The 17,072-nt window shown below is 48.2% G+C and overlaps 1 protein-coding gene across 1 annotated transcript in view; it reads left to right on the forward strand.

Moving 5' to 3' along the window:
- Positions 1-17,072, forward strand: part of LOC132400008 (DENN domain-containing protein 3-like) — a 133,210-nt gene that overhangs the window by 78,958 nt on the left and 37,180 nt on the right. The window contains exons 12-13 of the mRNA XM_059981052.1: positions 6,082-6,185; positions 11,299-11,459. Of these exons, the coding sequence (XP_059837035.1) occupies positions 6,082-6,185; positions 11,299-11,459 (265 nt within the window). The remainder of the gene's footprint in view (positions 1-6,081; positions 6,186-11,298; positions 11,460-17,072) is intronic.

The raw sequence follows: 17,072 nt of genomic DNA on the forward strand, positions 1-17,072 counted from the left end.
TGATCGGGCTGAGTGTGGTTTGGGGATTTGATCGGGGTGAGTGTGGTTTGGGGATTTCATTGGGGTGAGTGTGGTTTGGGGATTTGATCGGGGTGAGTGTGGTTTGGGGATTTGATCGGGATGAGTGTGGTTTGGGGATTTGATCGGGGTGAGTGTGGTTTGGGGATTTGATCGGGATGAGTGTGGTTTGGGGATTTGATTGGGATGAGTGTGGTTTGGGGATTTGATCGGGGTGAGTGTGGTTTGCGGATTTGATGGGGATGAGTGTGGTTTGGGGATTTGATCGGGGTGAGTGTTGTTTGGGTATTTGATCGGGATGAGTGTGGTTTGGGGATTTGATTGGGATGAGTGTGGTTTGGGGATTTCATCGGGGTGAGTGTGGTTTGGGGATTTGATCGGGATGAGTGTGGTTTGGGGATTTGATCGGGATGAGTGTGGTTTGGGGATTTGATCGGGGTGAGTGTGGTTTGGGGATTTGATGGGGATGAGTGTGGTTTGGGGATTTGATCGGGATGAGTGTGGTTTGAGGATTTGATCGGGATGAGTGTGGTTTGAGGATTTGATCGGGGTGAGTGTGGTTTGGGGATTTGATCGGGGTGAGTGTGGTTTGAGGATTTGATCGGGGTGAGTGTGGTTTGGGGATTTGATCGGGGTGAGTGTGGTTTGGGGATTTGATCGGGATGAGTGTGGTTTGGGGATTTGATCGGGGTGAGTGTGGTTTGGGGATTTGATCGGGGTGAGTGTGGTTTGGGGATTTGATTGGGCTGAGTGTGGTTTGGGGATTTGATCGGGATGAGTGTGGTTTGGGGATTTGATCGGGATGAGTGTGGTTTGGGGATTTGATCGGGGTGAGTGTGGTTTGGGGATTTGATCGGGGTGAGTGTGTTTTGGGGATTTGATCGGAGTGAATGTGTTTTGGGGATTTGATCGGAATGAATGTGGTTTGGGGATTTGATTGGGATTAGTGTGGTTTGGGGATTTGATTGGGGTGAGTGTGTTTTGGGGATTTGATCGGAGTGAATGTGTTTTGGGGATTTGATCGGAATGAATGTGGTTTGGGGATTTGATTGGGATTAGTGTGGTTTGGGGATTTGATTGGGATGAGTGTGGTTTGGGGATTTGATTGGGCTGAGTGTGGTTTGTGGATTTGATCGGGGTGAGTGTGGTTTGGGGATTTGATCGGGGTGAGTGTGGTTTGGGGATTTGATCGGGGTGAGTGTGGTTTGGGGATTTGATCGGGGTGAGTGTGGTTTGGGGATTTGATCGGGGTGAGTGTGGTTTGGGGATTTGATCGGGGTGATTGTGGTTTGAGGATTTGATCGGGGTGAGTGTGGTTTGGGGATTTGATCGGGGTGAGTGTGGTTTGGGGATTTGATCGGGGTGAGTGTGGTTTGGGGATTTGATCGGGGTGAGTGTGGTTTGGGGATTTGATCGGGGTGAGTGTGGTTTGGAGATTTGATCGGGGTGAGTGTGGTTTGGGATTTGATCGGGGTGAGTGTGGTTTGGGGATTTGATCGGGGTGAGTGTGGTTTGGGGATTTGATCGGGGTGAGTGTGTTTTGGGGATTTGATCGGAGTGAATGTGTTTTGGGGATTTGATCGGAATGAATGTGGTTTGGGGATTTGATTGGGATTAGTGTGGTTTGGGGATTTGATTGGGATGAGTGTGGTTTGGGGATTTGATTGGGCTGAGTGTGGTTTGTGGATTTGATCGGGGTGAGTGTGGTTTGGGGATTTGATCGGGGTGAGTGTGGTTTGGGGATTTGATCGGGGTGAGTGTGGTTTGGGGATTTGATCGGGGTGAGTGTGGTTTGGGGATTTGATCGGGGTGAGTGTGGTTTGGGGATTTGATCGGGGTGATTGTGGTTTGGGGATTTGATCGGGGTGAGTGTGGTTTGGGGATTTGATCGGGGTGAGTGTGGTTTGGGGATTTGATCGGGGTGAGTGTGGTTTGGGGATTTGATCGGGGTGAGTGTGGTTTGGGGATTTGATCGGGGTGAGTGTGGTTTGGGGATTTGATCGGGGTGAGTGTGGTTTGGGGATTTCATTGGGGTGAGTGTGGTTCGGGGATTTGATCGGGGTGAGTGTGGTTTGGGGATTTCATTGGGGTGAGTGTGGTTTGGGGATTTGATCGGGGTGAGTGTGGTTTGGAGATTTGAACGGGGTGAGTGTGGTTTGGGGATTTGATCGGGGTGAGTGTGGTTTGGGGATTTGAACGGGGTGAGTGTGGTTTGGGGATTTGATCGGGGTGAGTGTGGTTTGGGGATTTGATCGGGGTGAGTGTGGTTTGGGGATTTCATTGGGGTGAGTGTGGTTTGGGGATTTGATCGGGGTGAGTGTGGTTATGGGATTTGATCGGGGTGAGTGTGGTTTGGGGATTTGATCGGGGTGAGTGTGGTTTGGGATTTGATCGGGGTGAGTGTGGTTTGGGGATTTGATCGGGGTGAGTGTGGTTTGGGGATTTGATCGGGGTGAGTGTGGTTTGGGGATTTGATCGGGGTGAGTGTGGTTTGGGGATTTGATCGGGGTGAGTGTGGTTTGGGGATTTCATTGGGGTGAGTGTGGTTTGGGGATTTGATCGGGGTGAGTGTGGTTTGGGGATTTGATCGGGGTGAGTGTGGTTTGAGGATTTGATCGGGGTGAGTGTGGTTTGGGGATTTGATCGGGGTGAGTGTGGTTTGGGGATTTGATCGGGGTGAGTGTGGTTTGGGGATTTCATCGGGGTGAGTGTGGTTTGGGGATTTCATCGGGGTGAGTGTGGTTTGGGGATTTGATCGGGGTGAGTGTGGTTTGGGGATTTGATCGGGGTGAGTGTGGTTTGGGGATTTGATCGGGGTGAGTGTGGTTTGGGGATTTCATTGGGGTGAGTGTGGTTTGGGGATTTGATCGGGGTGAGTGTGGTTTGGGGATTTCATTGGGGTGAGTGTGGTTTGGGGATTTGATCGGGGTGAGTGTGGTTTGGAGATTTGAACGGGGTGAGTGTGGTTTGGGGATTTGATCGGGGTGAGTGTGGTTTGGGGATTTGAACGGGGTGAGTGTGGTTTGGGGATTTGATCGGGGTGAGTGTGGTTTGGGGATTTGATCGGGGTGAGTGTGGTTTGGGGATTTCATCGGGGTGAGTGTGGTTTGGGGATTTGATCGGGGTGAGTGTGGTTTGGGGATTTGATCGGGGTGAGTGTGGTTTGGGGATTTGATCGGGGTGAGTGTGGTTTGGGGATTTCATTGGGGTGAGTGTGGTTTGGGGATTTGATCGGGGTGAGTGTGGTTTGGGGATTTCATTGGGGTGAGTGTGGTTTGGGGATTTGATCGGGGTGAGTGTGGTTTGGAGATTTGAACGGGGTGAGTGTGGTTTGGGGATTTGATCGGGGTGAGTGTGGTTTGGGGATTTGATCGGGGTGAGTGTGGTTTGGGGATTTGAACGGGGTGAGTGTGGTTTGGGGATTTGATCGGGGTGAGTGTGGTTTGGGGATTTGATCGGGGTGAGTGTGGTTTGGGGATTTGATCGGGGTGAGTGTGGTTTGGGGATTTGATCGGGGTGAATGTGGTTTGGGGATTTGATCGGGGTGATTGTGGTTTGGGGATTTGATCGGGGTGAGTGTGGTTTGGGGATTTGATCGGGGTGAGTGGTTTGGGGATTTGATCGGGGTGAGTGTGGTTTGGGGATTTGATCGGGGTGAGTGTGGTTTGGGGATTTGATCGGGGTGAGTGTGGTTTGGGGATTTGATCGGGGTGAGTGTGGTTTGGGGATTTGATCGGGGTGAGTGTGGTTTGGGGATTTGATCGGGGTGAGTGTGGTTTGGGGATTTGATCGGGGTGAGTGTGGTTTGGGGATTTGATCGGGGTGAGTGTGGTTTGGGGATTTGATCGGGGTGAATGTGGTTTGGGGATTTGATCGGGGTGAGTGTGGTTTGGGGATTTGATCGGGGTGAGTGTGGTTTGGGGATTTGATCGGGGTGAGTGTGGTTTGGGGATTTGATCGGGGTGAGTGTGGTTTGGGGATTTGATTGGGGTGAGGTAGTTTGGTGATTTGATTGGGGTGAGTGTGTTTGGGTATTTGATCAGGGTGAGTGGTGTGGGGATTTGATCGGAGTGAATGTGGTTTGGGGATTTGATCGGGGTGAGTGTGGTTTGGGTACTTGATTGGGGTGAGTGTGGTTTGGGTATTTGTTCGGGGTGAGTGTGTTTGGAGATTTGATCGGAGTGAATGTGGTTTGGGTATTTGATCAGGGTGAATGTGGTTTGTGGTTTTGTTCGGGGTTAGTGTGACGGGATTGGGTTTGAGGTTGGGGTTACTGATGTTTGGTTGAACGTTCGTGTGTAGTGCAGGCTGGGGTTTAAGATTGGGTGGGTTTTGGGTGAGTGTGGTTTGCAGGTTGGGTTTGGGTTGGGATATGGACTGTGTTAAGGGTTGGCATTAGAGCTGGGGTTTGGTTGGGGTGAATGTGGTTTGGTTGAATATTCGGGTTTAGTGTGGGCAGGGGTTAAAGGCTGGAGTTTGAGATTGTGGTAGGGATTAGAGATACTGTTTGGGGTGAGTGTGATTTAGGATGGGATTGGTGTTCAGTGTTGGTGTCACTGTCGTTTGGTTGAATGTTGGGGTTTAGTGTGGGCTGAGGTTTGAGATTAGGTGAGGTTTGGGTGAGTTTAGTCTGCAGATTGTGTTTGGGCTGGGATTAGGACAGAGTTAGAGGTTAGATTGAGAGCACACGGGCTGTGGGAGAATCATTCCTCTTGCGCTTCTTGATCTCGTCACTCAAGATTCAGTGTCATGCAACCCTGCCGCTTTGATCTGACCCACACCTTCATTAACCAGGTCCAACACTTGCCTTTATTGGATCTCGCTCCTCCTTATACAAGTCATCGGGTTTGTGGGGGTGTGGCCAGGGTTAATCGGCGTGTGCCTACGGTTAGTGGGAGTGTTTGCTCCCTTGGACTTTAGGATCAGTTTGCGGGTAGGGCTGGTGGATGTATAAGTGGGGCTGGAAGAGATAAGGTTGTGGAGTTTAGTGTGGTAAGGTATGTGAGGCTTTGGTGATAGGGTAGTGTAGTGGCTGAAGGTTTGTGGATGTGTGCCAGGGTTAATTGCTGTTTGCCCCTTGGATCTTAGGATTAGATTTGAGGGTAGGAATGGCAGATGTATAAGTGGGGCTGGGAGAGATAAAGTTGTGGAGTTTGGTGTGGTGAAGTATGAGGTACTATGGCGGATAGGGTAGTATCGGGGAATAACTTTAATCTGACCTATGCCTTTTATTATCGTGGTCCAACACCACTTGGTTTAACGAACTGGGTGTGCACCGGGACACATCATCTATAATGCATCCTCGGATCATTGGGTGTTTTGGATCTTTAGTCATTAGATATCCTCACCCAATGCGACCCAGCCAGGGTTGATCAGGCCCGGCTTGAGTTTATCCCATGGACCAAGATAATGAGAAGCATGTAATTCTGCATGTTCTGGGTATTTTAGACCTCATTGCTTGGCTTTATTTTGACCATTTGGGGAGTAAGTTGTTCTGAGGTCCAGTATTCAGGCTGTATCTCAAAGGTTCAACTTCCCTACTTTAAATTTACACCCGTCTTAATTTTGTATCTGTATGCCTGGGATTGCATGGGTTAAATTGACAGTGTATAACGGGGATTCAGTATCACTCCACCCTGTCAGTGTGTTTAGTGGTGACTTGTTTACTGTGCACCCAGCTTGGGTTTAACTTGCTGGTTCTCTCTCGCCTTGTAGGTATCTTGGCTTTTAGTGTTGTTAGTGTTGGGTTTGGGGTTGAGAGTTGGGTTGGGTGATTGTGGTTTGGGATTAGAGTTATGTGTTGAGGTCACTATAGTTTGGTTTAATATTTGGGGTGAGTGTAGTTTTCAGATTGCGTTTGGGCTGGGATTAGGACGGGGTTAGAGGTTAGTGGTCAGTTTGGGGTTCAGGGTTTTCCTGTGATCTTCATGGACTTTCCCGTAGTCTTCCCCAGATGGGGTGGGTGTGTGTATGGGTGTACTGGTGACCTGCTGCCGGAGGGTGTGCCTAACAGTCCTGCTGCCTCTGATTGGTGTCACTAATCTCTCCTCTCACCTTGGGTAGCTTCTGAAGACTGACCTCTTCCACTGCTTCCTGAAGGCCCGGCTGAACCAGAAGATGGATACTTTCAGCCGGTGGGAGTTGTCGACACGTTCCCAGATAGCCAGGTACCCGGTTGGTGAGGAGGGAAGGGGCGTGGGTACGATCAGCTCTTGTTCATCTGCCTTAGGCTGGGGACTGAGTGAGGTGTGGCTGGGCTTGTGGGCTTCCAGACTCCAGCACAGAGACACAGGCCCAATGTTGGCCCAGCACTTAATGAATTATTACCTCATGCCGCTATCCAGGAAGTCACTTGGAAGCTGTGTCCAGTCAGAGCTGGAGTGTTGTGCACAGATACTAAACACTAGACACTAGAATACTACAGCACAGTACAGGCCTTTCAGCCCTCGAGGTTATGCCGGCCCATATTTTCCTTAAAAAAAGTACTAAACCCACACTACCTTGTAACTCTCTATTTTTCTTTCATCCATCTGCCTGTCCAAGAGGCTCTTAAATGCCCCTAATGTTTTAGCCTCCACCACCATCCCTGGCAAGTCATTCCAGGTACCCATAACCCTCTGTGTTAAAAAAAACTTACCCCTGATGTCTCCCCTAAACTTCCCTCCCTTAACTTTGTACATATGCCCTCTGGTGTTCGCTATTCGTGCCCTGGGAAACAGGTACTGGCTATCCACCCTATCTATGCCTCTCATAATCTTGTAGACCTCTATCAACCTCTCATCCTTCTTCACTCCAAAGAGAAAAGTCCCAGCTCTGCTAACCTTGCCTCATAAGACTTGTTTTCCAATCCAGGCAACATCCTGGTAGATCTCCTCTGCACCCTCTCCATAGCTTCCACATCCTTCCTATAGTGAGGTGACCAGAACTGAACACAATACTCTCAGTGTGGTCTCACCAGAGATTTGTAGAGTTGCAACATGACCCCTCTATTCTTGAACTCAACCCCCCTACTAATGAAGCCTAGTATCCTGTAGGCCTTCTTAACTATCCTATCAACCTGTGCAGCGACCTTGAGGGATGTATGGATTTGAACCCCAAGATCCCTCTGTTCATCCACACTCTTAAGTAACCGACCATTAATCCTGTACTCAGTCTTCTGGTTTGTCCTTCCAAAATGCATCACCTTACATTTATCCGGATTGAACTCCACCTGCCACTCTTCTGCCCAACTCTGCATTCTGTCTTGTAACCTTCAACAACCCACAGCTCCATCCACAACTCCTCCAATCTTCGTGTCATCCGCAAACTTACTCACCCATCCTTCCGCCTCTTCATCCAGGTCATTTATAAAAATCATGAAGAGTAGGGGTCCCAGGACAGATCCCTGCGTCACTCCACTAGTCACCGACCTCCAGGCAGAATACTTTCCTTCCACTACTACCCTCTGCTTTCTTCCTGTAAGCCAATTTTTTATCCAAACAGCCAAGGTTCCACTGATCCCATGCCTCATGACTTTCTGGATGAGTCTCTCATGGGGTACCTTGTCAAATGCGGTCACTTAGTGGAAGAGGGAAGTCAGAGTCACAGCAAGCAGAGGGCATCCCCTTCTGTGAGAAAGGGCAGACAAAAGGAGTGCCTGTCCTCGCAGACACAGAGAGGGGGTGCAGATTCATGGTGTGTTTACGTGGAACTGGAAGTAAGAACGCAAAGGCAATGGATGCAGACAATGGGAACTGATAGGCAGGAATTATCTCAATAAACTGGAGCCGTCACCTAGCCCAGACGGGATGTGTCCAAGGATGCAGAGGGAAGGATGGGAGCAGCAGCTGCAACACCGGGTCCCTATATAAACACAGAGGGCATCATCCTAACAAGGGCTTAGTGTGCAGGCATCTGAGAGATCTGGGTCAAGTGAACTTTGAGAGGATGTCTCTCGGTGTGGAGAGTCTCGGAGCAAAGCACACTGCCTCAGAAAGCAAGGATATCCCTTTAGGACAAATTTGAGGAGAAATTATTAGAAGGAATAAAGGCATAGACTTTTTTCTAAATGGGGAGAAAATTCAAAAATCAGAGACTAAGGAATTCTCCGGCAGGATTCCCTGAAGGTTAACTTGCAGGTTGAGGCAGTGGTGAGGAAGGCAAACGCAATGTTAGCATTCATTTCAAGAGGACTAGAATTTTAAAGCAAGGAAGTAACATTGAGACCTTATAACACATCGGTGAGGCCTCACTTGGAATACTGTGAGAAGTTTTGGGCCTCTTATCACAGAAAAGATGTGTTGCCATTGGAGAGGGTCCAGAGGATCTTCGTGGGAATGATTTTGGGAATGAAACCTATCGAATATTGAAAGGCCTAGGTAGAGTGGAAGTAAAGAGGATGTTTCCTATAATAGGGAAGCCTCAGAATAGAGGGACATCCCTTTAGAACAGAAATTAGGAATTTTCTGAGCCAGCATGTGGTGAATTTGTGGAATTCATTTCCACAGATGGCTGAGCAAGCCAAGTCAATGAGTATATTTAAAGTGAAGGTTAATAGGTTCTTGGTTAGCCTGGGTGTTAAAGGTTACAGAGACAAGGCAGGAGAATGGGGTTGAGAGGAATAATAAACCAGCCATGATGGAATGGCAGAGCAGACTCGATGGGCCAAATGGGCGAATTCTGCTCCAACAGTGCCAATAAAATGTATTCACCCCTGGAGGTTTTCATGTTTTATTGTTTTACAACATTGAATCACAGTGGATTCAATTTGGGTTTTTTGACACTGATCAACAGAAAAAGACTTTCATGCCAAAGTGAAAACAGATCTCTACAAAGTGATCTAAATTCATTACAAATACAAATCACAAAATAATTGTTTGCATAAGTATTCACCCCCTTCCAGCCAGTATTTAGGAAGATGCACCTTTCACAGCAATTATAGCCTTGAGTATATGTGAATAGGTCTCTATCAGCTTTGCACATCTAAACACTGCAATTTTTCCCCATTCTTCTTTACAAAAACTGCTGAAGCTCATCAGATTGCCTGGGGATTGTGAGTGAACAGCCCTTTTCAAGTATAGTCACAAATTCTCAGTTGGGTTGAGTTCTGGACTCTGACTTGGCCACTCCAGGACATTAACTTTGTTTTTAAGCCATTCCTCTGTAACTTTGGCTTTATGCTTGGGGTCACTGTCTTGCTGGAAAACAAATCTCTCAAATCACAGTTCTCTTGCAGACTATATCAGGTTTTCCTCCAGGATTTCTCTGTATTTTGCTGCATTAATTTTACCCTCTACTTTCACAAGCCTTCCAGGACCTGCTGCAGTGAAGCATCCCCACAGCATGATGCAGCCACCATGCTTCATGACAGGGATGGTGTGTTTTTGATGATGTGCAGTGTTTAGCTTATGCCAAATATAGTGTTTAGTCTGATGGCCAAAAAGCTCAATTTTTGTTTTATCAAACCATAGCGCCTTCTTCCAACTGACTTCAGAGTCTCCCACATGCCTTCTGGCAAACTCTAGCTGAGATTTCAATAGTGTCTTTCTCTTCGCCACACTCCCATAAAGCTGCAACTGGTGAAGCACCTGGGTATGTACAGTCTCTCCTATCTCAGCCACTGAAACTTGTAACTTCTCCAGAGTTGTCATAGGTCCCTTGGAGGCCTCCCTCACTGGTCCCCTTCTCGCATGGTCACTCAGTTTTTGCTCTAGGCAGATTTACAGCTGCGCCATGTTCTTTCCATTTCTTGATGATTGACTTCACCGTACTCCAAGGGATATTCAGTGACTTGGACATTTTCTTGTTATCTGTCTCCTAACTTGTGCTTTTCAATAATCTTTTTACACAGTTGCTTGGAGTGTTCTTTTGTCTTCATTGTGTAGTTTTTGCCAGGATACTGACTCACCAGCAGTCGGGTCTCCCAGATTCAGCTGTATTTTTACCACAATCAATTGAAACACCTTGACTGCACACAATGATCTCCATTCACTAATTATGGGACTTCTAAACCCAGTTGGCTGCACCTGTGATCATTTGATGTGTCATATTAAAGAAGGGGGGTGAATACTTGTGCAATCAATTATTTTGTGTTTTAAATTTTTGACTAATTTAGATCACTTTGTAGAGTTCTGCTTTCACTTTGACACAAAAGAGTCTTTTTCTGTTGATCAGTGTCAAAAAAAAGCCAAATTCAATCCATCGTGATTCAATGATGTGAAACATGAAAACTTCCAGGTTGGGAGTGAATGCTTCTTATAGGAACTGTGTGTGTCAGTGTTTCATGGTCTAAGTGATTTAGATCTGCAGAGAAGGTGTGTAACAAATCACGGACTTCCACTGACAGACCCATGAAGGTCAATGATGAGCCAGGTTCAGCCACCCCTTGGAATGGAACAGTAGGTATGGTGGGGGAGGATTGAGATCATCCCAGAGATGATTCCTTTAATGGAGGAGGGGGCAAGAAATGATGGGGGAGGGAGAGGTTGGGGTGGAGAGTGGACGTGACTGGGGAGGAAGAATTCTGAGACAGGCAGTGTTTGCTGTTGATACTGCAAGGTTTGGTTGTACCCTGGTGACAAATGTGGAGACTGATTCTCTTCTGGGTATATATAAGAAAGGGGAGGATATCCAGAGCTGAGGGACAGAACCAACATGGAATCAATGGGCCAAATGGCCTAAACTTAGTTATTTTTATTTCGAGATACAGCACTTTAGCAGGTGCTTCCAGCCCAATGAGCGCATGTCACTCAATTACTCACATGGCCAATTAAACTGTTAACCCTTAAATCTTTGGTTCAGATCTATTTATCACCAGCACATGGGAACATGCAGTCAAATGTGTCATTTGTGTCAACAACCAACACACCCAGGGATGTGCTGGGGGCAGCCTACAAGTGTCATCACAGATTCCAATGCCAACATACCATGCCCACGATGTTCGACACAACAACATGGAACATGACAAGCAACAAAACAGCAAAACAAGACCCGTTCCTCCCACCCATCCTCTCTCTCACACACACATATACACACAGACATGCACGCATACATACATACATGCACACACACACATATACATAACATACATGTACACACACCACACACATATACACACTCGAACACACACATACACATGTACACACTCACCACACACACTTCACACTCACTCATACACACCTCACACTCACAATCTCAGAGGAACTAAGTTTTGAACAGTTGGGTTCCCTGTTACCTCGAGTGAAGTGTGGAGCAGCACTTGAGAAATCAGTTCCACTAACCAACCTGTCCAAATGTTCTCAGGGTAAGCTCAAGGGCAGCGACAGTGCCTCGTTCATCAAATACCCTCAGCTCCAACTCCCTGAGGAAAAGCAGAGACAAGACTTGGAGCACGAGTTTGCAAAACTCAAACTCGGCTGAACCGCTGACACTAATCAGCCCCAACAAACCCAACCGGACTGCAGGTATGTACTGTAATTATGCTGAGGCAACAGCATCACAGACAGTTGATTCAGAGAGTAGGTCAGCATGGCATAGACACAGGGGTCTCCCTCCAGAGACCCCCATCACACATTCCCAGGGTCAAGCATGGAGTAAATCTTCCTCCATAGACCCCCATCACACATTCCCAGGGTCAAGCATGGAGTAAATCTGCCTCCACAGACCCCCACCACACATTACCAGGTTCAAACAAGCAGTAATTCTCCCTCCATACAGTCCCATCACACACTCCTGGGGTCAGATACAGAATGAAGCTCCTTCCACACAGTCCTATTATACAATCCCTAGATCAGACCCTGAGTGAAGCTGTTCTGATCGAGCTGGGAGAAACATAGAAACGTAGAAAATCTACAGCACAGTACAGGCCCTTCGGCCTGCAATGCTGTGCTGACCATAAAACCTACTCTAGAAACTGCCTAGAATTTCCTTACCACATAGCCCTCTATTTTTCTAAGCTCCATGTACCTATCTAAGAGTCTCTTAAAAGACCCTATCCCATCACAGGAAACTGAGGAAAAATTGCTGCATAAATTTGGTGAGATACTTTGGAAGAGAGATGGCGAGTCTCTTGGACATCTGAGTTGGTGGCTGTTTTGTGTGGAGGCTCCTTCAGAGGTTTACTCCCAACTTTGTCTCTGTTAGTTGGTGGCAGTTAACTCCATAGCTTGTTGCTGTGGCCGCTGGCCGTTTTGCTTTGAAAGCAAGGAGAGAAATACCGCTGTTCTCCCACTAATATTGGGACAGCATCACTTCTTCCTGTGTTGTTGTGTTTCCCGTTGGGTGTCAGAGCATTTTGGATGTCTTGACCTTTCACGGTTTGGGAATTCTTTGGGACTGACAAAGCCTTTCCTAGCATTAGAATTTCTGGCGCCATGCCAAAAAGGTACTGTCGCGTGCTGGCCACCTTTCTCCAGCCCCAGCAAGGGATGATTCCTCTCCATTCCAGCTGTTTAAGGGAGTCGGAACTGTCTAATTTTGTTTCGGCTTCTTGGGACCAATGGGATTTGCTGACACCACGGAAGCCGGCGAACTCTGGAAAGTTCCAAACTTTCCATCCGGGAACTCAACTTGCTCCAGTTCTTTATCATCAGCACCGTTGCACCATTGTCTCTCACTTCAGACATAGTACCACTGTGCTTGACCAGCCTCCTGGGAGTTGCAGACCTTGGGCAGTTGTGCAAAGGTGGCTAGTTCTCCACCCTTGGGCAACACCCTGTTACAGTTGGTAGAGGATAAACACGTGGTGCAATGTATTTTACGCCCTTGAATAACTCTTAAACAGTGCATGGAGGCCATGGAGGACTTGGTTAGGGAGGGCAGTAACTTGAAAGAGTTCAGGAATCTGGGGAATGATGAACTGGTTCACCAGGCTCTCAGTAGATGGATCTCGGTCAAAGGTGTCTTTTTACAGGCAGAGCTGGTGAGAGCTCTGATGCAATGAATCATCCTCGGGCATGTCAGGCCTTTCATTCCCAATGAAGCCCTCCCTCCCCACCTCGCCCTCCCCGCCTCACCTCCCTGACTTGCCCTCCCTCCCCATGTCTTGAGACAAGTAAAGTCAGAGAACACTGCCATAAGACACAAATTTAAGAGGTGCACCCTCTTTCTAGTGCCATCTGTTCAAGCAGCTGAGTGTCCACATTGCAATGTGTGCCATGAGGTGGGCATTTTGAAGGGACTGTCCCAATACAGGACCCAAGGAGATGACCTTTGGCACCAGTGCCCCAGCTGCCCCTGCCCCTGTGGTTCAGGTGGGGGAACTTGAGGCTACGTGCAGAGAAGGTATGACAGGGAATGGAGAGAAGCCTCTGCTGGGCAGGAAGGCAAAGAAGAAACCCTAGGAAGAAGGCCTCTGAGAACGCAGAGCCCACACCCACTCCTGTGTCCTGTTCCTTAGGAGCCTACTGTCCTGATGTTCAGTGGGGGGCTCAGGGAAGTGCGCAGGTGGATGGGGTGATGGAAGCAGAGAGTGTCGCTGAACCTATGTGCTCACCTATCCTAAATAAGAGAAGGAGCTCTTCTCCGAAGATGGCTGAGAATGTACGGGGGGGGGGTCACTGGGGCGTGGGAATCCAGGTGGAGGTCGATCCTAAACCCGAATCCCCAGATGTAGCCGCCAACCCTGTGGTATGAGGAGTGTGTGTGCAGAAAGATGTAGTCGAAGGTGGCGTTGCCCCTGTTCTAGCAACTGAGACAGCCCTGGAGCCCTCCAACCAGGACTTATTAGTTAGTGCCTCCCCAGAGGCAAGTGCACTAGATTAACATCGGCAAAGCACCGGCCAGCCTCTCTGATATCAGGATCAGGCTCCCAACAGAGCCCTAGATACGGCGTTGTCGGGGTCCACCTCATGCCTGGCTCCTGAGGAGAGGGATGATCCCTCCCTTGTTGATCTTGGGGTGGAGTGGGGGTAGGGCTGATGAAAAGGTGGAGTCAGTGGGTATGAGCTGTCAAGTGTGGGTTAGAAGTGCTGCCTTCTGCTAGTACACACGGGGAAGAAGATGGGGGCTTTGTGTAGTGAGAGGGTGGAGGGAGACCCATTTCATAGTGAGATGATGGACACCCTTACCCCTCCTAAGAAGTCCCCCTTGATCCCTGTTGAGAAGATCAGAGAGTTTATTCTCACCTCTGAGGGTGCAAAGCATTGACTGAAACTAGCCTCCTTACTCTAGTAAACATGCTGAGGCTGGTGAAGTCCTGGTGTGACATCCTCTGATGGAAAGAGAAGGGGAAGAGGAATGCTGTGTCTGGGAATGACAGGCGACAACTTAAATCCTTCCTGGATGACCTGGTGAGGGACATCAGAGTGGGAAGCAGCCTCACTCCTTTGGGGAGTGGCAATGGCAGGTCACAGGGTGACATTGGTACCACTCGAGCCCAGACAGCAAAGGGCATTCTTGCTTTTTTCGGGAAAATGTGGTTGAAGGTGCCTCCACTCTCATTGGGAAGGTTGCTGGTGCAGAGACCTAGTGTACTGCAGATATGAAGCTCACCATAGCTGGTCTAAATGCGAATGGTAGTAGGGGTTCTCTCTACCCCTACAGGGGTTTAATAATATCTCAGTCCTCAGGGATGGCAGACATGTGATGAGTTTCCTACAGGAAACTCATACCATCCCAGGAGATGAGTCCACTTGGCTCCTAAAGTGGCAGGGAGGGGTCTACAAGAGCCATAGTTCTAACTAGTTGGGTGGTGATCCTGTTGGCCCAAACTTCCAGCCAGAAATCGTAGAAGTCTGAGATATTGTTCCAGGCCGAGGTAAGGGGGAATCCCCAAAGAAAGTCTCTTTATGAGGGAGTTCTTCCCTTGTACCTTGGGGATCTGGGGTGGAGGCTGCTGCATAAAGCAGTGCCCTGTAACAAGTTCCTTAGTTTGTACACAAACCTCCCCAGTTTGTCACTTCTGCGGGCTGGAGGAGACCATGTACCCTGTGTACATGGAGTGTGCAAGGCCTGCAGCCCCTTTTCGCATATCTGCAAGGGCTGTTCCTCACCTTCTGGTTACACTTTAGCCCCACCCTATTTATATACAGTCATCCAGTAAGGAGCGGTGTTGGAGGGATGAGGATGTCCTTGTCAACTTGCTCCTGGGCTGGTGAAAACAGCCATCCTTGGGTCTTGGAAGCTGATATCAGAGGGATCTGTCTGGGCTGACTGCCTGGCAATATGTAGGGGGTATGTCTGTGACCAGGTAATTATGTAGAAGGAACACACAGAGTCTACGGTGACTATAGAGGCGTTCCGGGACCAGTAGGCTCCACAGGGGATTATTGCCATCATTGACAGAGATGGAAACATTTTAGTTTAATGTTGTTAGTCTAGCAATTGTGTTAGCCACTGGTTTGTATATATTGTAGCACTGAATTTATAATAAAGACATTTTGTAAAAACAAAAGGGTCAGTCACAGAGTGAAGCTGCCTCACACCATCCCATAACATACACCTGGGGTCAGATACAGAGTGATAGTCCCTCCACACCACCCCATCACATATTCCTGGTGTCAAACAAAGTGTGAATCTCACTCCACACTATCCCATTGCACACGACTGAGTCAGACACAAAGTGAAGCTACCTCCACACCATTCGTTTGTTCTCTCTCTCTTTCTCACTCTCATTCACTCTCTCTCACTCTCTCACTTTCTCTCACACTCTCTCACGCTTTCACACTCTCTCACTCTCACACGCACACACACCCGGGTTCAGGCACAAAGTGAAACTCCTACCACATCATCCCATCACACTCTTTCGGTCAGACACTGTGAGAAGCTCCCTCTACGCCATTCCATCACATGCTCCCAGGGTCAGACACAAAGTGAAACTCCTACCACATCATCCCATCACACTCTTACGGTCAGACACTGTGAGAAGCTCCCTCTACGCCATTCCATCACATGCTCCCAGGGTCAGACACAAAGTGAAACTCCCACCACACCATTCCATCACACATTCTCATGGTCAGATACTGAAAGAATCTCCCTCTACACCATTCCATCACACACTCCCAGAGTCAGACAAAGAGTGAATCTCAGTCTACACTATCCCATCACACACTCCCGCTCCCGGGGTCAGACGCAGTGAAGCTCCCTCCACGCCGTCCCATTATAGGAAAGATACTGACATTGATAAAGTAATGGCTTTTTAAGAGACTAGTCAGGCTGCACTTGGGAGTATTGTCAACAGTTTTAGGCCCCATATCTTAGAAAGGATGTGTTGTCATTAGAGAGAGTCCAGAGGAGGTTCATGAGGATGATTCCAGGAATGAAGGGGTTAATATATGAAGAGCTGGAATTTAAGAGAATGAAGGGGTATTTCATTGAAACCCACTGAATTCTGAAAGGCCTAGATAGGGTGGACGTGGACAGGATCTTTCCTATAGTGGGGGTATCCAGAACTAGAGGGCACAGCCTCAAAATTAAGGGGTGACCTTTCAGAAACAAGGTAAGGAAGAATTTTTTTAGCCAGAGTGTAGCAAATCTGTGGAATGTTCTGCCATTGGAGAAGATCCTGAGAGGCAAGATTTATGAACATTTGGAGAGGCATAATATAATTAGGAATAGTCAGCATGGCTTTGTCAAAGGCAGGTCGTGCCTTACGAGCCTCATTGAATTTTTTGAGGATGTGACTAAACACATTGATGAAGGTAGAGCCATTGATGTAGTGTATATGGATTTTAACAAGGCATTTGATAAGGTACCCCATGCAAGGTTTATTGAGAAAGTAAGGAGGCATGGGATCCAAGGGGACCTTGCTTTGTGGATCCAGGACTGGCTTGCCCACAGAAGGCAAAGAGTGTTTGTAGATGGGTCATATTCTGCATGGAGGCCGGTGACCAGTGGAGTGCCTCAGGGATCTGTTCTGGGACCCCTACTCTTTGTGATTTTTATAAATGACCTGGATGAGGAAGTGGAGGGATGGGTTAGTAAGTTTGCTGATGACACAAAGGTTGGGTGTGTTGTGGATAGTGTGGAGGACTGTCGGGGGTTACAGCAGGACATTGATAGGATGCAAAACTGGGAAGAGAACTGGCAGATGGAGTTCAACCCAGATAAATATGAGGTGATTCATTTTGGTAGGTCAA

The sequence above is a fragment of the Hypanus sabinus genome, chromosome 9 (assembly GCF_030144855.1).
Source record: "Hypanus sabinus isolate sHypSab1 chromosome 9, sHypSab1.hap1, whole genome shotgun sequence".
In the NCBI taxonomy this organism is placed as follows: Eukaryota; Metazoa; Chordata; class Chondrichthyes; order Myliobatiformes; family Dasyatidae; genus Hypanus; species Hypanus sabinus.